General features: G+C 38.2%; 1 protein-coding gene across 1 annotated transcript in view; it reads left to right on the forward strand.

The window, feature by feature from the left end:
• Positions 1-2,211: 2,211 nt before the first annotated feature.
• The window catches only part of SMC2 (structural maintenance of chromosomes 2), a 640,522-nt gene continuing 617,563 nt past the window's right edge, over positions 2,212-25,170 (forward strand). The window contains exon 1 of the mRNA XM_090385021.1: positions 2,212-2,427. Coding sequence (XP_090241147.1) covers positions 2,260-2,427 — 168 coding nt within the window. The 5' untranslated portion in view covers positions 2,212-2,259. The remainder of the gene's footprint in view (positions 2,428-25,170) is intronic.

The following is a 25,170-nucleotide window of genomic DNA, read 5'->3' on the forward strand; positions in this document are numbered from 1 at the left end:
GAGAATCACTAGTGTAGTAGAAAACAAATAAAGCAGGCTGGAGTATTTGAAGAGTCATGCTTAATGCCTGGGCTCACCCAGAAGTCTTGTAGGAGTAGGGACTTGTAATTTCCACTGGTAGCATTTACAAGCATCTACATGTTACAGTACAATTATGAATATAAACAAAGTTGTTTTTGGTGGGGGGGGGGGCTTTAACTTCTTGGCTCCTAATAGGTGCACCTATGCCTGGTAGTAAATATATGGCTTGTTGTTATTTGGTTTTTAGGAGCATTAGCAACTAATGCCACATTGCTCCGGGGATATGCAGTGGCCATTCCCTGACCTTTCTGCATCCTCCGTATTTGGTGGTCACAGGCTCAAACCCCAGTCTAATCAAGAAGTGTGTGCTATGCACTGCTGCTCCTGCCCACCTGGCTACTGAGGCATCTAAATATATGGATTAAGATTTTTAACCACATGTATTTGTTTTTTTAGTCTGGAGCAAAATTAATACATTTAATAAAACATTATTGTGAAATCTCTGCAGCTGATGAATGCAGAAATTTAACTATTTGTCTTGTCCTAAAACAAAAGGGCAGTGGAATGACTTAATTTCACTTTTACTCATTTAAAGCTATCATTTTCATAAAATGAAATGCTTACAAATCCAAATTCTTTGATTCACCTAAAAGGAATTTTTTTTTTTTTTTTTTTGCCATAGCTGACCTGAACATAAATAATTAAAATAAACTGAAGAACACAGCACAAGAAAATGAATTTTTTCTCTTCTTTTCTTTTTTACCATTCTACTCACCAATAAGCAGAGTACTAAAATAAATATTTCTCCAAGTCATACATAATTAACTGAAATAAAATTTTCGGTATATAACAAATTGGCGTTTCGGTTAGTGTTATTTTTAAATATCATTTACCTGCATTTAGATCATGAATAATTTAATCTGTGAGAGTAAAAAGAAAAAGTCTATTAACCAAAAAAAAAACAAAATAAGGAATTCTTGATTTAAACATCGCAAAGTACGAGTCCTTTTAAAACAATCAAAATAAAGCACATAATCCCTTATATTCTATTCAATATTTATAAATAATTACGTTAATTTACCGGCCACAATTTATTATTGTAATGTCTGCGGGAAAAAAAAAAAAAAACCCTACAAAGAAGTACAACATACGGCACTATACGAATATTACCAATACTTTCATACAACTTCGTCTTCCACTTCATCTTCCGATAATGAAAAATTACTGTTTATGTTGAAGCTTCTCCCAATTCTAAGATCGGCAAAGGACTGACCTGGAACTGAGGTGTGCCCGTCAACAGAATTAACATCGGGCAGTACAGTATCTCCACTTGTTATAGACCTTCGTTCTGACCTATTATGCATACGACTAACTGAACGGGACTTCGCCTTTGCAGATACACTATGTTTTAAGCCTGTTCTGGATGGAAGCTTTTTTAAAGCTGAAAGAAGTTTTTCCACACTAGGAGTGAAAGCCACTACATCATCAACTTGGGCACACCGGTGTGAAAGGTGTTCAATTTGTAAATCCTTTTCCTTCAGTTGCTGTTCTTGCTTTTTATTCCTCTCTTCGCCCATTTCATTATTTCTAATTAATTCTCTAATTTCAGCATCTTTAGTTTCACATAATTCCCTAAGTTTAGTTTGCATTATTTCATCTTTCTTAATTAAAGCTTCCGCTTGTTCTTGTACTGTTTTCTCCAGTTCCATAACTCTTTGGTGAAGAAGCTGCAAATGATCATTTGCTTCTTTAATACTACTTCTATTGGGGCTAGGGTTAGTCCGGGAAGAGAACATTACTCCCCGAGTACAAAACGCGACACTTTCAACATATGCAACAATAAAATGACTTCAAAATGTATAAATAATAAATAACAAGTTATTAATAAACATCAAAAACAATTCAGAACACATATTTAAAAAAACCTATACGTGAACTCTCGAAACTTGCGGCATATGTAAACTCTCGAACTGAGCCTAATAGTGCAACAGCGCCACATATAATTCAACTACCAAATTGATGTATATTTACGAGTATGTGTATGGTGGCATTGCGCGGGAGTTTTATATTCTTTAGTGATATGTCATCTATACATGTATGTGTATAGGGACAGTTTTCGTAGGCAAACATTCATTTAAAAGACGACAGTGCTATATATATATATATATATATAGCACTATATATATCAGATATATGTGATATGCTTTGTTTATTTCCTTGAATTTATTTGCTGTCATTATGTACCTAAAATCCATGGTTATCGATGGATTTAAGTCCTATGGACAGAGAACGGAAATTAGTGGTTTTGATCCCCTGTTTAATGCCATTACTGGACTAAACGGAAGTGGGAAATCAAACATTTTGGACTCAATTTGCTTTTTGCTGGGGATATCTAATTTAAGCCAGGTAAGGCAAGGCAACTAGTTATTGGTACCTTACTACATTATTTATTCAACAGGATTATGCACATGTTTTAGGTAATAGTACGCTTTAGTGGCTTATGTTTGTTCAACATTTTGTGAATATATGGCACCGCTAACTGTCGTTTAAAGTTGTATTATAACATCATATATAGATTGAGCTGTGAATGATTTTTTAAAAATTTTATATAATAAGAACAAATACATTGAATGTAAGTTGGACATGGGTAAACTACGGCAGACTCCCGATTAACCGGGGAGGTCGTATAATCTGCAAAATAAGCAAAAAATCGGGATTTTGAATAATATGAATTTCATAAAGAAATATTGTATACATACATATATTCATATGTTGTGTTATTTATTCAAAAAGAAAATTAAAGAGGTTTGTTTCTTTTGCATCACTGACATTCCTAAGAATGACAACGTAAATTAGCAACATCATCTTGTCAGCAAGAACAATGTTTTCCTGCTCTGCATAGTCAACCAGGGTCTCTGCATGAGACAAGGGAGTGCTATGCGAGATTTTATTTTTGGCAATAGATTTTCTTCTGTATCCTCCGAGTCTTCATCTCTGGTCCTTTTTATTCATAACCCTACGTATCATTTCGTCATCACAAACCATTTGATGGCACATTAAACCAATCAACGGGCTAGATTCAGAACGGGGTACCAATTCCAGGCTGTTTTAAACCATATAATAATACAGCAATACCCCGAAGTACGCGATAGGTGGGTCCGACGAAAATCGCTTAAGTCGGGGTACAACTTTGCATATAAATACATATAAATTTTGTTTAATTGGGACCAAGGACTAACAAAAACACTAGTTTAGAAGAAAAATATTTAATAAAATTGCAGTTCTTTATACATTTTAATACAAAATATGTATTAAAAAATAAATGAGTTACGTAAAAAAGTTATTTCGATGTCTAAAAAATAACATAAAATCTAACAAATTCGTCGGACGACACAGCGCCTTCTTTTTTTCACGCAGAATTTCTTTGTAGCAAGCTAATAATTTTTTTATTCCTTGCTTTGTAGCTATAACGCGTTCTTCGTTGGAGTCTGTGTTCTAAAATTTTTAAGCCCTTTTCAATTGAGCTGAGACCTTCTGTCAAGCTTGCAATTATCATGTGCTTTTCTGGGGAAACTGGGTCTGAAGTGTCGGATACTTCAGTGATGTTTTGCTCACGCATTTCTATGAGCTCATTCATTGTCAGCTCCTGACTATGTGAATACAACAGCTCGTTGACATCATCACCATTGACTTCCAAATCTAATTGCCTGGCAAGATTAACAACTTCTTCTATCACATGAGCGACATGATCAGTTTCTAGCGTTGTTTTCCTCTCGTTTTTGAAAAAAAATGGACAGTTTCTTCCAGACACCATTCAATGTTTTTTTGTGAATTTCATCCCAAGATTCTTCAATGATTCTTACGGCATCTAAAACATTGAATTGTTTCCAAAAATCTTTAACAGATATCTCACTATTTTGTCTCATAGCTTCATCCAGACGTGCAAACGAACGTCTCGTGTAAGCCGTGAATGTTTTGATGACTCCCTGGTCCATCGGTTGAAGCAGGCTGGTTGTGTTTGGAGACAAAAACACAACTTTCACACGTGGGTCGAAATTAATTAGGGTGCCAGAGGGTGACCGGGTGCATTGTCAATAAGAAGCATCACTTTACATGGAATCTGTTTAGACTTGCAATAACGTTCAACTTCGGGTATTGTGGGGGGTGGAATATGAAGATGATGATGGGAGCTTTTTTATTATTTATATAGTTCCGATTTATTTATTCTTATTTTTATTTCGTTTCGTTTTGTTCGTTATTATGTGTTTGTCCACTTTATTCTTATTTCCCCCAATTACGCATCTGACTTTACTTCCTAGGAGAATTCCAGATTCAAGGGAACTTCGCTATTATTTATAATTCCCTTCGGAAAGGCTGAGTGTTCAGGAATAACAGACTCACAAATTAATAAACAACAAAGTTTATTTACATACATATATACAACATAATATACAATTGAATAAAAAAAAACATGTAATATGCATACAAGGTTAAGTCAAGGATACCTTGCATATATTATTCTTATATTAACAATCAATATGCTATTTTCATCATTATACTCTGTGTTCTCGCCATTCTGTTACAATACTCTGAAGACCAATCTTAACTTTCCTAAAGTCTCTATTTGTTATTAGTCTTTCAGTTGGACCAACAATTCTTCATCAATACAAACACTATATTCAATTATCTATCCTTAGAACATTCAAATATTCTCACTATATTCAATTATCTATCCTTAGAACATTCCAAGATTCTCACTATAAACTTTATTATCCTTCTAACATATTATAATCATTTGAACAACAATTTAATCTATTACTTATCTTTCGTTTCTCTTTCATTTTACAATAACCGTTTTGAATTAATTAAACTCTGTTAGTATATATATAATTTACTTAAGAGATAATTTATCTATCAATTTACTTCTAGTGCTATCTCTGTTTTTCATTAATTAATCACTATACTGTTTCACTAACAGTCCTTGTTAACTTACAGTACTTACTATTATCTTTTTTCTTTCCTTTGCTTTCCGGGGCGGTTTCAGACTTCCATTTTTGGTTCACTAAGGATCTCCTTCATCTGCTTTCACCTGAATTTGCTACAGATAATTTTTTTAGGAACTCTTGGCTGCATGGGACTGGCGTTCTTTCTCCACCTTATTCGGGCTACCATCCATTCGCTGCTTCCTTCCTTCTCATCGAGCTACTAATTTCACATTTTCGCTCCTTTCTCTCGAGCTACTGATTCTGTGGATTTCACTCCCTTTCTCTCCACCTTATTAAAACCTATCACAAGGAAAACTCGTAGGGCATCTCACACTTTTCCGCTCCACCTATTAAGAACTTTTTTAAGAAGAAAACTTCCCAGGGCGCTACCCTTCCCTTTTCCCACCACGACCAAACACTCAACTGTTAACTGACACATATTTTCTACCACAACAGAACCCTCAACTGTCCATGTTACTAACTCATTTTACTTATCTCGACGAAAATCTCGACTGCTGTGTCCACTGACTATTTCACTTTCCCTAGCACCAACAAAAACTCGACTTAGAATCCCACTAACTCATCACACTAAAAAACTCAACTGTCTGTCCTAACTCATTTTCCCAAACGCCGACAAGAATCTAAACTTTGTCTCCCCTTAACTCATTTCCATAAACACCCACATAACTCAACTCGGGGATCTGTGTCTGTCTCTCATTTTCCCAAGCACCGACAAAAACTCAACTTAGAATCCCACTAACTCATTTTCCTAAACACCCACATAACTCAACTCGGGGATCTGTCTCTGTCTCCCCCTGTTCACTCACTTTTTGTTCATCTCAATTTCTGTACCGCCTACATATGTCAAATCCGCCCTAGTTTTCAGTTTAACCAATCTTACTCATTTTATCACTTCCACTCTCTTCTTATTTGCCTGTTTTATTTTCTCAAGCTGATTCCTTATTGCTCGATCTAACTTCTTATTTTAAGAAGTTTGTAAAATTTCTCAGGCTGTCTGTACCTTTGAAGTCAGTCGCTTATAGTTATACTTTAGCAGACTAATTTCCCACAATCTATAAAACTTGCCATCCCTGCCAGCCAGACAGACTTAAATCTACTTCCCAGCATTTGTTCCGTTTTCACTATCCTGTCTTTTGTACAGGTGTCACCGATTAAAGAAAATGTCCCGACAGTAGCATGGTCCACCGCGCCATTGTTTACCAGAGTTGACACCTTCTACTAATAGCAGTAGCTACTGGTTTCTATTGTTTTGGTTTGCCTGTGTGAGCTGGGAGTCGGGTGTGTGCCCATATTTGGGCACACACCCGACTGTGTATTGCTAATAGCTTTTCACTTACCGCTTCCCTTGTATAGACGTTGTCTAATTTAATCCCTTGGCTTGTAACGTTCGCTCCCCCATATTGCCATATTATAAGTTTTACTTTAAATAAATCTCACTCCTCCACAAAATATTATATTTGTAAGATTCTTACAGTGTGAAGTGGTGACCAAACCAGTCCTCAAAAATGGAAGCTGTCACCCAAGCTTTATGATTTGATTTCCAAATCACTGGTAAGCTAATTTTAGATATACACCAAACGAAAAAATCAAGAACCGCGTAACTCCGAGTTCGCATAAGTTGAGGTAGCGTAAGTCGGAGTATTACTGTACATCATTATTAGTCTCGTTACTAAGAATTTATTCGTCTTTTGCAGGTACTCGTAATATTATCGGAAAAGATTTTTGTATTGTTGTGCTTTTGATCGATTACCACGATATTGAAATTTCATAAATTGCATCCAGTTCTGTCATATTTTTTGAAATTGAATGAATTACCTTTCTTGATTAATTTATATAACAAGTTTTTTTTTTTTTTTTATAAATTTCTTTAAAGTTTTGATTTGGTTGTATTAATGCTGGCACATTTGGAAGCAAATATTTTACAAAAATGTTCCCAGACTTTAAAATTTCCCCACTTGGTTGACTAGGAACATTGTCCAAAAGTAGAACTGTTTTTCGGGATTTTTAGATTAAGTGATTTAAAATGGTGATGCACTGTTGGATAGAATTTCTTTGTAAACCAATCAGGAAAAAATTCACGGTCTCCAAGTAATTTATTGTTTTGTAATAAATGAGTAAATTTGAAACACCGATTTCAGAAAAAGCACAAGGTTTTTTGTAAGCACAAATTACACAGGGTTTAAAAAAAGCAGTTCAGCAGTGATTCTGCAACATAAAACGGTCAACCTTGGTTTAGGAACTTTGTAACCAGAAGCACCCCGTTCAGTTTTGTAGGCTAATGTTCTGTTTGGTAAACATTTCCAAAACAACCCAGTTTTGTCAATGTTGAAAATTTGTTCTGTACGAGACCTTCCTCTTGAACGAATTGCAAGAATTGGCGCTTAAATTTTTCAGTTGCAGGTTCAGAACTGTTTCTCATCTTGTATAGTGGCGCCTCCATAGCCAGGTGGGAAGGAGCAGCAGTGCGTAGCACAGGCTTCTTGATTAGACCGGGGTTCGAGCCCCTCACCACCAAATACGGAGGATGCGGAAAGGTCAGGGAATGACCACCGCATATCCCGGAGCAATATGGCCTTAGTTGCTAATGCTCCTAAAAAAACCAAATAACAACAAATAACAATAACAATCTTGTATAGTAATTTATCTAATTCTGAGTTAGCATTAGCATTATTACAGGCATACGATGCAAGAAAGCAAGCTTAGGCAGCATCAACCAAAAAAAAAAAAACCCTCCATTTGTTCCAAGTGCCTGACCAGCACAGCCTTAAATTTATTTGGGCTATCAACTTCCAAAACAAAAGATGGAAATCTGTTCCACCAATCAACCATCTGCTAGAAAAAGGCAAACTTCAGCACATCCATTCTACAATTGGCCTCAATTTAAATATATGCCCCCTCAGGTTATTAATTTGTGCAAGAGGAAGAATCCCATCAGCATTCAGCTTGCTCAACCCATTCAAGGCCTTATACACCTCAATCAGATCACCTCTCAAGCAAGTGCCTACCCTCGAGGTGCTGCAATTTGCAGAACTTATGCCTTTCTTGATAAGAGCACCCCTTTATTCCCTTCATCAATCTTGTTGCCCTTCTTTGTACTTGTTCTAGCAACTCTACACCTTTGCTAAAATGAGGCCTCCAGACCTGTGCACAGTACTCTAGGTGTGGCCTGACCATTGCCTTGGAGAACGGGATAATCACCTCCCTGTTCCTGATTGCAAAATTCTTATATATCATTGACAAAACTCTGTGACCTGCCTGAGGGCACCCGTCTGCACTGCTCAGCAAACCATATTTGACTGCATAATTACCCCCAGTTCTTTTTCACTTTCCACTTCCCTGAGTGTAGAAATACCAACTGTATCACACAGTTGGTATTTCTCTTTGGTTATTGCTACCCATATGTAATACTTTTCATTCGTCAATGTTAAACTTCAGTTGCCACGTCCCATTTGCCCGACTTAGCTAGATCCAGTTGGAGTAGCAAACTATCTTTACTGTCATTAACAACCCTGCCAACCTTTGTATCATCTGCAAACTTGGCCATTAATCCTGATATACCTTAATCAATATTATTGATGAATACATAAAACAACAATGGGCCCAGCACCGAACCTTGGGGAAGTCCACTAATAATGTTTGTCCATGAAAAGCAGTGTCCATTGATTACCACTCTCTGTTGTCTCCCACTCAACCTTACCTTTATCCATTGTAGCAACTTATCTTTAATGCCATACCTCTCCAATTTGTATAGCAGTCTTCCATGTGCAACAATATCAAAAGCTTTCCTGAAATCCAAGTATATGATATCAAAATTATTTTTGACATTCAGTTCCTTAGTGACCACATCATAGTATCCAACCAAATTGGTCAGACAAGACCTCCCTTTAACAAACTCATGCTGTGTCTTAACTATTACTGCAGTCTTGTCTCGATGATCCTGCAATGCTTCTTTAACCGGTGATTCCATTATTTTCCCTGGAACGCAAGTTAAACACTAACAGGTTAACTATAGTTACTTGTATTACCTTTTGAACCCCTTTGTGAATTGGTGATACATTTGCACACCCCCAGTCCATAGGGAGCTCCCCTGAATCCAAGAAAGCTCTAATAATTATGGCTAAGGGTCAGCTCACTTCCTTTGCTGCCTCTTTTAATATAACTGGATAGATCCCATCAACCCCAGGTGCCTTCCTTATGTTTAAATTCAACAATTTCTCCTCCACTTTTCTCTCAGTTATTACAAAATCACTTAGTTCCCTGTTAGAGTTTGATAAACTTCTGGCCTTCCCCTCATTGAATAACTTCTCATGTGTGAATGTAGATGCAAAATACTCATTCAGTTTATCAGCTACCTGAGCATGATCATCAATAGACAACCCATTAGCATTAGCATTAGCCGAGGCATTTGATGCAAGAAAGCAAGCTTATGCAGCATCAGCCAAAAAAAAAAAAAAAAACCCACTTCCACTTCACCCCTCTGTTCGTTCAAAATACCTGTCCAGCTGAGCCTTAAACTTATTTAGGCTATCAACCTCCACCACAAGGGATGGAAGTCTGTTCCACCAACCAACCACCCGCTGGCTAAAGGCAAATTTCCGCACGTCTATCCTACATCTGTCTTTCCTCAATTTGAATTTATGCCCTCTCAGGTGATTTTTCTGAGCTAGAGGAAGAATCCCATCAGCATTGAGCATGCTTAAACCATTCAAGGCTTTATACACCTCTATCAGATCGCCTCGCTGGTGCCTAGTCTCCAGACACTGTAATTTGCAAAACTTAAGCCTTTCTTCGTAAGAGCACCCCTTTGTTCCATTCACTAATCTTGTTGCCTTTCTCTGTACTCGTTCCAGCAGCTCTACATCCTTCTTGAAATGAGACCTCCAGACCTGTATACAGTACTCTAGGTGTGGCCTGACCATTGCCTTATACAATGGAATAATCACCTCCTTATCCCTGCTGGAAAAATTCCTGTATATCATTGACAATACTCCATGAGCTACTCTTGCAGCCCGTCTGCACTGCTCAGAGAACTTCATATCTGCCTGCACAACCACCCCCAAGTCCCTTTCTTTCTCTACCACTGTCAGTGTAGTACCACAGAGTTGATACGTTGCTCTGGGGTTGCTGTTTCCCATGTGTAGTACTTTACATTTGTCAATGATAAACTTCATTTGCCACCTCTCAGCCCATCTGCTCAACCTTACCAGATCCTGTTGCAGCAGCATAGTGTCAGTAGTGACCTTGACAACCCTGCCAACCTTTGTATCGTCTACAAACTTGGACATTAAGCTTGATATACCATCATCAATGTCATTTATAAATACAGAAAACAATAATGGACCCAACACTGAGCCCTGAGGGACTCCACTAATAACATTAGTCCACGATGAGCAGTGTCCATTGATTACCAATCTCTGTCTTCTCCCCCTCAACCACCCCTTTATCCATAGAAGCAATTTGCCTCCAATGTCACACTGCTCCAATTTGTGTAGCAATCTTCCATGTGCAACAGTATCAAAAGCCTTTCTAAGATCCAAGTATATAATATCAAAGTTATTCCCTGCATCCAGTTCTTTTGTGACTGCATCATAGTATCCAATCAAGTTGGTCAGGCAAGACTTCCCCTTAACAAAACCATGCTGTGTCTGAGCTATAACTGAAGTCTTCTCTAAATGATCCTGCAGTGCTTCTTTAACCAGTGCCTCCATTAATTTTCCTGGAACAGAAGTTAAGCTCACAGGTCTATAATTACTTGTGTCAGCCTTTGATCCTCCTTTGTGAATTGGGGTCACATTTGCACATTTCCAGTCTATGGGTACCTCCCCTGAGTCCAAGGAAGCTCTCATAATTATGGCTAAGGGTTTGCTTACTTCCTTTGCTGCCTCCTTTAATATAACTGGATAGATCCCATCCACCCCGGGTGCCTTTCTTGTGTTTATCTTCAACAGTTTCTCCTCCACTTTACTCCCAGTTATTTCAAGATTCTGTAGCTTACTGCTAGAGTTGAATACACCTCTGGCATACCCCTTGCTGAATAACTCCTCATGTGTGAATGTCGATGCAAAATATTCATTTAGTTTGTTAGCTACCTGAGCAGGATCATCAACAGTTGACCCATCAATATCAAGTGGACCAATCTGATTCATCCCCTTCCTTCTAGAGTTTACATAAGTAAAGAACTCTTTGCTGTTTTTCTTTGCATCCCTTGCCAAGGATTTCTCGTAATCTGCCTTCGCCTGCCTAACCTCCTTTGTAACTTGGTTGCATATCAACTTGTATCTATCATAGGCTTCTGTGTCATGTGTTAATTTGTAAGTATCCCATGCATTTTTCTTCTCTGCCATATGCCTCATTAGTTCATCTGACATCCATTTTGGCCTAAACCTTGAACAATATTTCTTATTTGGTATGTAAAGCCTAGTAGCTTCCAAGATAAGTTCTTTGAATGCTTCCCATTTTGAATTTGCTGTTGGTAACATCATCAGTTGGTTCCACCATATAGAATTTAAATAGTGGCTCACACCACTGTAGTCACCTTTACGAAAACAAAAGCCCTTCCCTTTAGCCTTGATGGTAGTTACATCTTTAAATAATTCCCATATCAGTACATTGTGATCACTGCCACCTAGTGGTTCATTTCTCTGTAGATTCTTAATGCATGAAGAATCACTGCTGATAATCAAATCAAGAGTATTACTCCCTCTAGTTGCCTCCCGAACATGCTGATGTAGAAAACAATCATCCAATAAATCCACAAAAGCCCTGCTAGTGTGCGAGTAACCAGCCCCCAAAATCCAGTCAATATCTGGGAAATTAAAATCTCCCATTATAAGACTCTGATTTACTGGCCCACTCTATTTCCCTGTACAGTTCCTTATTATACTCATCAGAGTCATTAGGCCTATAGCACACTCCTACTCTCAATTTTGATCTCCCAATGCTTATGTCACACCAAACTGACTCAACACTGCACTGTCCAGCGATGTCGACTGGCTTCACTTCCTTGGTTTTTATGTGTTTCTTAACTAATAGCATAACCCCTCCCCCCCTTCCTATCCTGTCTATCCTTTCTGTAGACGTTGTACTCCCCAAATTGCAGTTCTGCATCCCTTATATCTGTGTGACACCACGTCTCTGATATCCCAACAATATCTGCCTTTGATGTTTTGAGCAATACCTCAAATTCATCAAATTTATTTACTAAACTCCTAGCATTGGTGTACACACAAGTATACCTGCACCTGTTTCTATTCTTAGCTACCCTAACACAACCCATGTGTTTACTTGTACTGCAATGGCTCCCAGCAGTCTCTGAAATACCATGCATCTTGTTTTTCAGGCTTCTGCTCATTCTAATAGAAGCAGTGCAAGAATCTCTTTCACCTCTGCCAGTGGCTACTGTCAATCTATTGGTCTTTGTCTCCCCCCAAGCTAGCAGTTTTCCGACCCACCTAACACTGCCTCGATAGCATCAGCAAATATTCTTGCACCCTTTCTATTTAAGTGTATCCCATCCCTGTAGAAGCAATCTCTCCTGTTAACAAGTACAGTCCAGGCTGAAAAAAATTCTACCTCTTGAGCCTTGCACAATCTTTCCAGGGCCGAATTGATCGACAAGGCTCTCATCATATATTCCCTCCTATCGTGTCTGGGCAGAATTGCAGACACTTTCAAATTCAACCCTAATTCTCGGCTTTTGTTCAGCAGTGACCGGTACTTGTTAAGTAATTCTGCCAGTCTCCTACTCTTAATATTATTAGTGCCAACGTGTACAACTATATCACCTTTTGTGCACTTAAAAGATGATATTCGCTCTACAACGTCATCAACCTTTGCCCCTGGCAGACATACCCTGGTCCTGTTCCACCTATCTTTTTTACAAAGCATGTTCCCCGTTTCCCTGACAATAGTCACCAACAACTACTAGTTCCTTCGGGACCAGCGCATTCTGCCTTGGGGGGTTGCCTCTGTGTCACGCGATGCCCAAGTGCAAGCTCTGGCGTTGATTTGGTCAGCTGAGAGCTTGATGGGCCCCTCAATTTAGTTTCTTCGAGGGCATCCACCCTGTCCTTCAAGCTCTCATATAGGCCCAGAAGAACGCCGAGTTGTTGCCTGATATCGATACACTCCTTGCATCGCGCACACACAAAGACAACCCCCATGGCAGTATCATGTCCCGTACCCGATTGCTCTGCAAACATCAAGCAAACAGTGCATTTTATAAGGCTGTGAGTCAGAGGACAACTGCCCCCCTCAGTTCTGCTCTGAGCCGCAGCACTTCCATTAGCTTGAGCCTTTTGCTTTGCTGCTGTGGTCTGAGTCATGATTCTATTAATTTATTAATTAATTATAATTAATTATGTTATGTTATTATGTTAAATATAATTAATTATATTATGTTTGTAATCTAAGTCGTTATATGTATTTATTTAAACGTACAATATAACTGCTAACGAAGTTCAACTAACGCTATCGTATCACAATGGCGGGAAATTTACGAACGGTAGCGGAGTTGAAACACGTGGAAACCCTTACTGATACTTTTATGCAATTACAAGGCCGAGTAAAGAATAAATACACCAAATTAATCAGAAAATCACAAAATAATGTTATACTACTAAATTTAAATCAAAAGTTTTAGAAAAACAATAATTTCAAATCAATAAATAAGAAAAATCCACTTAGCGGCTTTGAACACGACCGTCTCTAGTAGCCTCGTCAGCAGACCCATCTATGTTAAGTGGTCCAGTCTGATTAATACGTAACTTCCTTTGTGACTTGATTACAGAAAACCTTATATCTGCCATTGGCTTATGTGTCACCTGATAATTTATATGCATCCCGTATATTTTTCTTCTCTGCCACAAGCTTCATGAATTCATCTGTCATCCCTTTAGACCTGAACCTTGAACAGTAATTCTTAGTTGGAATGAAAAACCTAGTAGCCTCCAAGATTAAGTCCCCAAAGGCTTCCCATTTAGAATTCAACTTTGGTAACATCATCAATTGATCCCACTATACAGAATTTAAAAAACTGTCTGAGACCCCTGTAGTCACATTTACGAAAGCAAAAGCCCTTCCCTTTAGCCTTGATGGTAGTTACATCTTTAAATAATTCCCATATCAGTACATTGTGATCACTGCCACCCAGTGGTTCCTTTATCTGCAAATTCTTAATGCTGGGATAATCAGATCAAGAGTATTACTCCCTCTGGTTGCCTCTTGAACATGCTGCTGTAGAAAACAATCATCCAATAAATCCAAAAATGTCTTGCTATTGTGCGAGTGACCAATCCAAAAGTTCCAGTCAATATCTGGAAAGTTAAACTCTCCCATTATAAGACATTCTGATTTACTGGCCCACTCTATTTCTCTGCACAAGTGCTCATTATACTCATCAGATTCATTAGGCCTGTAACACACACCTATTGTCATTTTTTCTTTCCCATTGCTTATGTCACACCAAACAGACAACGTTGCATTGTTCACCAACATCAATTGGATGCACATCCTTAATTTCATATGTTTCTTAACTAACAGCATAACCCCCTTCCCCTTCTGTCTATCTTTTCTGTACCCATATCCTGCACTGCTTATATCTGTATGACACCACGTCTCTGATATTCCAGCAATATCTGCCTTTGATGTCTTGACTAGCACTTCATGCTCATCAAATTTATTAGCTATAGTCCTAGCATTGGTATACATGCACCTGTTTCTACTCTTAGTTGTGGGAACGGGGTTTCTTATCCCAGGTATGGCTCGACAATTGGGGGGGGGGGCTGGATTCAACATCAATTATTCCCTTGTTTATATTTTTATATATATAATATCGGTGTGTAGATACACCATAGACAACTCTTAAGAAACTACAAAGTAGTTGTTGTAGGCATCATTTGCTCTTTCTCAGAGAATAAGTAACAATTGTCTTCTCTATTAGTGAAGCATTACTTATTTGAGGTAGTGCAATATCATGGCAACTTGTCGTGAAGGCAGAGCACAATATGAGAAAGAGCAAATGATGCCTACAACAACTACTTTGTAGTTTCTTAAGAGTTGTCTATGGTGTATCTACACACCGATATTATATAGATATTAAACTCTTAATGTGTTATGCCTTGTGCATTTAGTTATTTTAAATTTTTATATATATAATCTATCCCTTGCTTATTTCTTTATTTATATATTTTTTTTCTAATCTATACTCTTGGCTTTTTTCTTTTCCCCTTTACCTTGGAACCACAAAGGCTATTGCTTTAATTTCTTTCCCTTTAGAAACAGGGGGATTCTCACTTCTCTTCCAAGGCCCACTTGCTACCTGCTGCATAATATATTATTTCCATTAATTTTATCTTGTTTGTTCATCAGAAGATCCACGTACTGAGGACTTTATTTTATTATTTTTCTCTTTATTCTAGCTTCCCGAGCTTGGATAGTCGTACTACGAATTATAGCCCTGAAGTGTCAGTCTATTAAGACGAAATAAGGGGTATTAACCTAACAAGGATTTATTTACCATTTGTACAATTATTTACACATTCTAAAATATTCATGATTATCATAATCTTACAACACAGTAATTATTATTATACATGAAATGGTGTCCTCCCTTAATCACCCTTCTTAAACAATTCATAAACTTCCACTATGTTTTCAATACAAAATCTTAAATATTCTATCTTATACACCTTTATATGGTCATATATATCTTTTACAACATAAACTGAATAACTTCAATAATTTTTCACTCTCTCTTACATACTCTATGGAGGAAATTTCTACCGAATACAATTCATTCCGTTAATAGCAATTAGACAATTCATGAAATCAATTCTTACTTTTAACACGTTTCTTTAAGTTTCTTATCAATATCTCTAATCACAGATGAGTAACATTCACTCACTCTCTTTCTCTCTCTCTCTATTTCTATTATATCTTATTCCTATCCTTACAATATAGTAGTCATCATGTTACAATACTTCTCAAACTGTCGTGTCCAATTTTCTCCAATGGATTTCTTTACAACACCGTTCTCGTTAGTAAAATTCATTAAACTGACTTACTTGGTATATTTTTTCTACCACCTGGGTGAGTTTCCGATCCTTCAGCTCTTCCTCTGATTTCTTCCCTGGTCTGCTGGGCTTATGGCTCTTTTCTGCCTCCACGTCGATCTTCCCACACTCAGGACTTTCTCCAGGTCATTCTGCCTTTCGCTATTACCTTTACCCATTAAATTCTCATAATCAGACTTTCCGTACGCATTTCCCGCACTCCAAAAATATCCTTTCGCCACTTTCACGCTCATCTCCCCTGGGATTCTCCTACGGATCCTTTCCTTTCAGGGTTCGGGACTCTGGCTCTCCTTTTCTCCCTGCATCACCTTTTTGTTTCCATCCACTCCCTTATTTTTTGTCCAATCATTTGGTAGTCCTCCATCACTCTCTTCTTTTTCATTTGCTCATTTCTTATTCCTTTGTTTTTAACCAGATTCTGGTAGGTCAAACTGCCTTCTTTGTGATGAGAGCATCCGGGCACTACATCATCACTAGAATTTTATCTGGGATGCCCACTACCACTTACCTCTTCCGTCACGCTTCCTTTCAAGCTACCGCCCTTGAAATTATTGAGTGCCTTCTGTGTCGGCCTGTTTATACTTTGTTTACCGCTCGAACACGGCATGCTCTCTGTCTGGAGTCTTCCTTTTCTGATGGAGCCCGAAACCGTTCTAGGGTGTGGGCGTTCTTTTGTCCCCTGCTGCCGTAAGTTGGCCACAGCCCTTTTTCTGTAAACAAGAGCCGCATCAAAACTGGCCTACCCATTGTATTACAGTTCGGTCAGCGTCCCTCCTGCTGCTACGCTAATCCGATCCCTTTTGAATGTACACAGCGCAAGCAAATCTGCTGAGTGCTTGTCTGTTTTAAACATTAGATATTTTTCAAATATATGGTAAATTTTAAATTCCTAATATATATGTAAGAATAGTTCTTATATAGTTACCCTAACACAGCCCATGTATTTATATGTTCCATGATGACTCCCAGCAGAAATTTTCAGCAACCTGCTCTCCAGGCTGCTGCTCATTCCAACAAAAGTGGTGCAAGAATCACCTTCACCTCTGCCTGCGGCTACTTTTAACCTTTTAGTCTGTGAATCCCCCCCCACAAGCTAGCAGTTTTCCGATCCACCGAACACTGCCTCAATAGAATTAGCAAATACTCTTGCACCCTTTCTATTTAAGTGTATCCCATCCCTGTAGAAGCAGTCTCTCCTGTCAACAAGCACAGACCAGTCTGAAAAAAATTCTACCGCTTGATCCTTGCACAATCCCTCCAGGGCCAAATTGATTGACAAGACTCATCATATACTCCCTCCTATCGTGTCTGGACAGAATTGCAGACACTTTCACATTCATTCTTAACTCGTGACTTTTTTTCCACATTGACCTGTACTTGTTGAGTACCTCTGCAGATCTCTTGCTCTTAATGTCATTAGTTCCAACATGTACAACATTATCACCTTTTGTGCCCTTAAAAGATATCTGCTCTAGAATGTCATCAACTTTTGCCCCTGGCAGACATACCCTGGTCCTGTTCCATCTATCTTGCATAGTATATTTCCCATCTCCCTGACAATAGTCACCAACAATAACTAGTTACTTTGGGACCAGCTCATTCTGCCTTGGAGATTGCCATTGTGTGCCTGATGATGCACGTCTATGATGCATGTAAGTCTATGATGCACGAGAGTGAGCTCTGCCATTGAGTTGTGCAGCTGAACGCTTGATGGGCCCCTCATATTAATTTATTCGAGGGCATTTATTCTACACCTCAAGCTCTCATAGACACCCATCAGAATGCTGAGTTGGCACCTAGCACACACAGACATCCTCCTTGGCTAGATCATGTCCTGTTTTAGAAAGTTCAGCAAACATTTCACATTTCGCACATTTTTTTGAGACTGTGATGCGTTGGAGAATCGTCCCCAAGTCACTGCACTTTTGGTAGTCTGTGACCTTTGCTTCGCAGCTCTAGTCTGGGTCATGATTTTTTTTTTTTTTTTTTTATGAAAACCCCAAACACGAGAGGTATTAAAACCTATATTACTTAGTACCGTGCTTGGGTTGTAGATTGAGAAGACGAAAGAAGATATTTGTTGACATTAGATTTGAACTTCTGTAGACTAATTTTCAGGAAATACGTATGAAGGAAAGTTCCAGAAAACGGCAGTTGAATGAATAAACGAGGAAGATGAAAAGTTGGTTCTGTGAGTTTGAAGTTGGATAGTAGGTGGATGTTGGCTGGTAGTGGCATTTGTTCGGACTGTTTTGAAAGAGAGAGCGGGAAGTATAGAAGCCAATTCAGAAGAACAGTGCCCATGGAAATATCTGTAGAAAAGGCATGCAGCAGAAACAGTAAGTCTATGAGACAGCAAGTGGAGAGAGAGACTGTTAGAGAGGAGTCATTAATTAACGTAACTGCCCTCTTCTGAATGGGAATCTAGAAGCCCGAGAGAGGTTTTGGAGGCACCGCCCCAAATGTGGGAACAGTATTCCATGGTAGGGTGGATTTGTGATTTGTACAGAGTGAACAGCTGTTTGGAAGAAAAGTAACGCTGAGAGCGAAAGCGAAAACCAAGTTTTTTAGATACAGAGGAAGCAATATTTGTAATGTGCTTGTGCCAAAAGAGATTAGAAGTCAGGGTAATCCCAAAAAGAGATATATCATTTTGCCTAGAAATTGGAGTGTCACCGAAGATAAGCATAAGAGCAGAAGAATCCTTTTGTGAAATTTAAGACAAGATTGAATTTTAGAAGAATTGAAATCAACTAAGTTGTCTTTGCCCCACTGGAGATCGGCATTTAAGGAATTGGTAGCAGATATTCGAGAATTTGAAGCTGATTGAGCAGGGCAAGGTCATGCACTTCTTCAAATCTTTTTTTGGTTTTGTTAATAAAGTAGGTAAAGGGATGTATTCCTTTGCAGTGTCCGTTTTGCTTCTTTCCATCCTACAGTCTCTTGCATAATTTTTAGTTTAATTCTGTCTGTTTACATTTTATCACTACAACACTGCTAGATAAGATTTAATTTAAACAAATTTTAAATTAATTTAAAGACACAAGTTGAAAAAAAAGACATCAGCTCAGATAAAATGACACAAAAAATCAGATTGCTGTACATGGTAGCAAAAGGCTTTGAACTGGGGTAACTATTGCAACTGACTTTATTCCCTTGGAGAGTGAGGGAATGCATGTAAACAACTTAGAAATCTTTTTATTCTTTTGTTAGTTTAACAACTCATCTTTCAGAAAGATGTTTTTCAGAGTGCACTTGATATTGTAGCTACCATAAACTGCTTTTGTTTACACAAAACTAATTTCTAACCAGTCAGTGCCATCCTTCAGGAAGTAAGGAGCCGGGTGGCCAGAGGCAATAATTGGACAGCTCTGCCAAGATTTGTATTAAATGTACAAAATGATGATATTTATTTCTCACGGGGTGAAAAAGAACTTTGCAATACATATTAACCGAATTTTGTAATAAACGAATATATTTGCATAGAAAAAACTATCCGTTTGCAGGGGAATGGTATGTGTTTCATATAAATGAATACTTTGTATAATACAAGTTTGTATTAACGAAATTTTACTGTAAATACTTATCCCTTTACAGCAGCCAAAAACCACTGACTGTTCTCTTCCGCGAACAGTTGCTGTTTAAATCTTGTCAACCAACCGGAAGATGCAATAAAGTATCTGGTAATTGTAACTATTTGAAAAATAAATGTCTGGCTGGAGAAAATCGTTCCAGAAACTGGATTCTCTTGTACTCTTTGTTGATTAAATCATATAACCCATCAATTTGTCCAATTCACTGCATGTAGAAGTTTTCATCGATTTTTGTTTTGACATACCACCAGCACTCTCTGAAACTCCAGCAAATCCTATTAATTTAACTTTATTCTTTATTAAATCTTGTATAGTTCGTTTACCAATATTTGATAGTACAGGGTGGCCACTGAAAGACTGAAGGGTTTGAAAAAGTCATAACTTGTTCATTTTTAATCTTTTTATTTTCTTTTTTTACAGGTTATAGAGCATCCCTTGGAGATTAAAATGGCTACGTATGATGTCCAGCAACGAGTAAAACTTGTTGGGTTTTTCTATTCCAGTGAAAGATCAATTATTGAATCTCAGAGAAAATACCGGCAACATTTTAAAGTCCTCTTAGCAATAACATGATTCGGAACCTAAACGCCCGGTTTGAAAGAACTGGATCAGTCGGCGATATTTCGGGAAGATGTCCTGTGCGCACTGACGCAGCAGTGGAAGCTGTACGGCAGAGTGTCCTTGAAGATCCATCTGCCTCTACCTGTCGTTGCTCTGCTCAACTAGGCATTGCTAGAACATCGCCTCAGAAGATTCTGAAAGGGTGGTCAGTCTTTCAGTGGCCACATTTTAATCTCCAAGGGATGCTCTATAACCTCTAAAAAAAGAAAATAAAAAAGATTAAAAATGAACAAGTTATGACTTTTTCAAACCCTTCAGTCTTTCAGTGGCCACCCTATATATAACAGAGCTATGGTGCCCAATATGTTCTACATTGATATCAATACTTGTAGAAGAGAAATTTACCTCAATATGATATGTAGAACACTTCTGTATGATATTCCAGAAATTAAAACGAATAAAAGATTAATGTAAAATGATTACAGTAAAAAATCAATTGAAAACAATTGATTTTTTACTGTCTACTGTAATTGTCTACTGTACAATCCTGTTTGTATGCACGTGTGCATACAAACAGGATTGTACAGTAGACTCTCAGGCATGGGAGTTTACTGTTACAATCCTGTTGCAATGGTTTGTGGGCCTTACTTGGTATTTTTTTTTAAAGATTTAAATTATTTATAAATTATTGTAAGAAGGTAATTAATTGATTTTTTTGAAACATTTAAATTAAATGTTTAAAATTTTTTAAAAAATGTTTTAATTTTTTTTCAACCCCAGTTAATCTGCAACTTAGTTAAACTGCCCACAGATGATTAGGTGTCTACTGTATTTCTGATTAATCAATGCTGGACAGCTCAGGGCCAATTCTACATTTCTGTTTTCAGCAACAAATTCAATACTACACTCCTGTGAATGATAGCAATTTTGTATTCATTCAGTGTAATTTCTTTCACCATTTATCTTCCCACTACTGCATTCACTAATTGTTTATCAGTAAAGTAATTCACTAAAGCTTTATCCTTGGCTGAAGTGACAATAGAACCATCTGGTTTTGAAAGAACTGTGAGCGCGATGGGAAAAAGTTGTGGACAATAGCTTTGGCAAGAGACCAGAATGCTCGGCTACCATTAGGAAGTTTTCTCCTAATGGTAGCCAAGTTTTCTCCTCTTAGCCTGTTCAAAATCTAGTTTGGACTGATTAATAACTGCTTTACAATTGGTATGAGCTCTGGTGTAGGCAGAAAATGAAACTGTAGAATTAGAAACAAGCCAATTACAATATGCAAAATTCTTCTCTTGAACAGCCTTAGCACATTTATTGGGAAATCAAGGTTTAGGATGAGAGATAAAGGATGAGATTTTAAGGTGGAGTGTGGAATAAAGGATTCCATTCTGACAGAATAATTTCACTGACACAATCTGAACAAACGTTGACATCAGAAGTTTTGAAACAGTAATTCGACCAAGGAAAAGAAGAAAAAAAATCTCAAAGGTCATCCCATTTTGCATTCATATAATGCCAAACAGCACGAGGTTGGGAATAGCCATGAGATAAAGACTCCATTGGAGAAGAGACAATCACCAAGTTGTGGTCTGAAGTGCCTAAAGGACCACTCACTTCAACCGTGTACTTAGAAGGGTTGTTTGTGAGAAAAAGATGAATCGTGTTGGCTGTATGGTTAGGATTGTTGGGTATTCTGGTAGGTAAATGAACGATCTGTGTGAGGTCATCAGTAATTGCAAAAGCCTCAGCATCTCAACCAGCTGGGGCAGCGTGACTAGAAAACAGAAGCCAGCTGGAGTTGTGAACATTAAAATCACCAAGGAAAATTACCTCACTGTTAGGAAAGTTGGAGTGGAGAAAGTCAAGTTGCAAAGTGAGGAAGTCAAAGAGCTCCAAGTGATTAGTGGAGTTGGGAGATCAGTAGAGACAACAGATCAATTTTACAGAATGAGGTAGAGATATTTTAAGCCCAGATAATATCAAAAATAGGAGATTAAAATTTACCAAGTCCCTTAGAGGGAATATCGGAATGGACATATGCACAAGTACTACCTTTGAGGTGGTACTTGTGCATATGTCCATTCCGATTATTGGCAAAAGGAATCATACAGCGAAAAATTGGGCAACTGAGATGTGCAGTGGTTGAATCAACTGATACCTGAGTTTCTGTCAGAAAAAGTACATGGGGTTTGGCTAAATTGACCAGACGTCCCGGATTTCAGTTGTTTGCCCCACATTGCAAACAATCTCGGATTGGACCTGTAGCCTCCATACTTTAATGACAAACATGTTTGCCAGGAACCAATGGTACAATGGAAAGATTTTTTCCTATAGTAAATAGTTCTGGTAGTTAGTAAAAGGTTTCGGTCAACCCTTCCCCATCTCTTCCCTCATGCAGTATGACTGATGTCTTTTGAAGTTATGATGGACATCATGGCGAGATCCAAACTCCCTTACATTTTGAGGGTACATCTCTTGAACCGCATTCACAGGCCGGCTGCTAGTTAGTTCACCAGACCACACCTATTGGTAACTCTCTAGGGGGCTCCTGGATCAGCTTGTGTATAACCTTGCTACCTCTACTCTGCAAGATAGTGACTGTAGGAAAGCCAAGTAGTGTGTTTGTGGGGCGGCATTGTTGAGGCCACGTTATGTGAAGGATCTGGGTATATTCTTACTATGTGTATGTCATATCCAAAAATTTCGTTACTTCATACAGCATTTCCCCCTCCACTTTTTCTTACTATTGAATTGTCAATCTAATAGAGTAAGCTTATTTGCGAAAAGATCTAAACTCTCAAACACTTCCCAGTTCATTTCACAAATATACATAGTCTCGGTTCTAATCCAACTATGTCAATTTCCATTTACAGTCTGCCAAACCCCATGTACCTTTTCTGACACAATCTCAGTTATCAGTTGATTCAACCACTGCTAATATCAGTTGCCCAAATTATTTGCTGTATGATTCCGTTCGCCTCAAATGTGGTACTTGTGCTGTTCAGATATTCCCTGTCAGAGACCTGGTAATTTGGAATCTCCTCTTTTCGATCTTCTCTTGCTTAAAATCTCTCTACCTCATTCTGTCAAATTCATCCGTTGTCCCTACCGTTCTCCAAACTCCACAGATCACTTGGAGCTCTTTGACTTTCACTATTTGCAACTTGACTTTCTCCAGTCCAACTTTCCTAACAGTGAGGTAATTTTCCTTGGTGATTTGCTCACAACTCCAGCTGTCTGCCGTTCTCCAGTCATACAGACCCAGCTGGGCAAGATGCTGGGGCTTTTGCAATTACTAATGACCTCACACAGATTGTTCATTTACCTACCAGAATACTGGACAATCCTAACCATACAGCCAATATGCTTGATCTTTTTATCGAAAACAACCTTTCTAAGTACATTGTAGAAGTGAGTGGCCTTTTAGGCACCTCAGATCACAACTTGGTGATTGTCTCTTCTCCAATGGAGCCTTTATCTGATGGCTATTCCCAACCTCGTGTTGTTTGGCATTACAAGAATGCAAAGTGGGATGACCTGCGAGATTTCTTTTCTTCTTTACCTTGGTCGGATTTCTATTTCAAAACTTCTGATGTCATTCAGATTGTGTCAATGAAATTATTCTTGTAGGAATGGAATCCTTTATTCCACACTTTAAAATCTTGTTCTTTATCTAAGCCTTAGTTTTCCAATAAATGTGCTAAGGCTATTCAAGAGAAGAAAGTTGTATAATGTAATTGGCTTGTTTCAAATTCTTCAGTTTCATTTTCTGCCTACACCAAAGCTCGCAATAATTGTAAAACAGTTATTAATCATTCCAAACTATAATTTGACAGGCTAATATTAGAAAACTTGCTTCTTGCACTAATGGTATCCAACCATTCTGGTTTCTCTCCAAAGCTATTGGCTGCAACATTTGCCCATCTCTACTCCAACTTCTGTCAAAATTAGATGGTTCTATTGTCACTTCAGCTAAGGATAAAGCTGACCTTCTGGCATTCCATTTTTCTTCCAACTCATGTAGTAATGATATTGGTAAAACACCCACCATTCTCAACCCACTCCATTCAATACCTCTTTGTGGTCTTCCATCAAAGGATATCAGAAGGATTTTGACGAATGTCTATGCTAAGAAAGCCCCAGATGGTATTTCTGCACTTATTCTCAAAACCTGTGCTCCTCAAAATACTCCTTTTCTTTGCGCCTTTTTTCACTTTCTTATTCCAAAGGTGTTTTTCCTTCTGCTTGGAAATTTGCTCATATCCAGCCAGGTTCCTAAAAAGGATGACAAATCACTCTCATCCAATTATCGTCCCATTGCAATTACTTTTACTCTTTCTGAAGTAATGGAGAAAGCAATTAACTGCCATCTCTTAAACTACCTAGAAACCTTCTGTTTGATCAATGATCACCAGTATGGATTCCATCAGTGTTGATTCACTGGTGATATTCTGGCTTATGGTACTAATTTATGGACAAATTCAATGGAAAAGTTCGGTGAAACACAAGCATTTGCTCTTGACATCTCAAAGGCTTTTGATCGTGTTTGACATAAAGGTCTTCTAAACAAGCCTTCATCATAAAAGGTAAAGTGGAGCCATTATCAACCCACTGCAGGATGGAAGCCGCCTCAACAATCCATGTTGAGTGAAATGGACCATAATCTGCCATGCTAGTCCAATGCGGGTTGGCAGATCGACCGTATTCAGCAGTCAGTGGCTTGAACCCCAGTCAACTGAAAGAGCGTGTGCTACTGCACTCCTGCTCCTGACCACTCGGCAATGGAGGCGGTTTGCTAACTGTTTTTTGTAATTGGTTATCCAGTTTTCTCTCTGACCCTCACTGAGGGTGATTGTAGATGGCTCCCTGTATTCCAACTTCTCCACCTGGTTTCCCCCAAGGTTCAGTTCT

This window comes from Mastigoproctus giganteus, chromosome 11, assembly GCF_048544385.1.
Source record: "Mastigoproctus giganteus isolate SK-2022 chromosome 11, ASM4854438v1, whole genome shotgun sequence".
NCBI lineage: Eukaryota > Metazoa > Arthropoda > Arachnida > Uropygi > Thelyphonidae > Mastigoproctus > Mastigoproctus giganteus.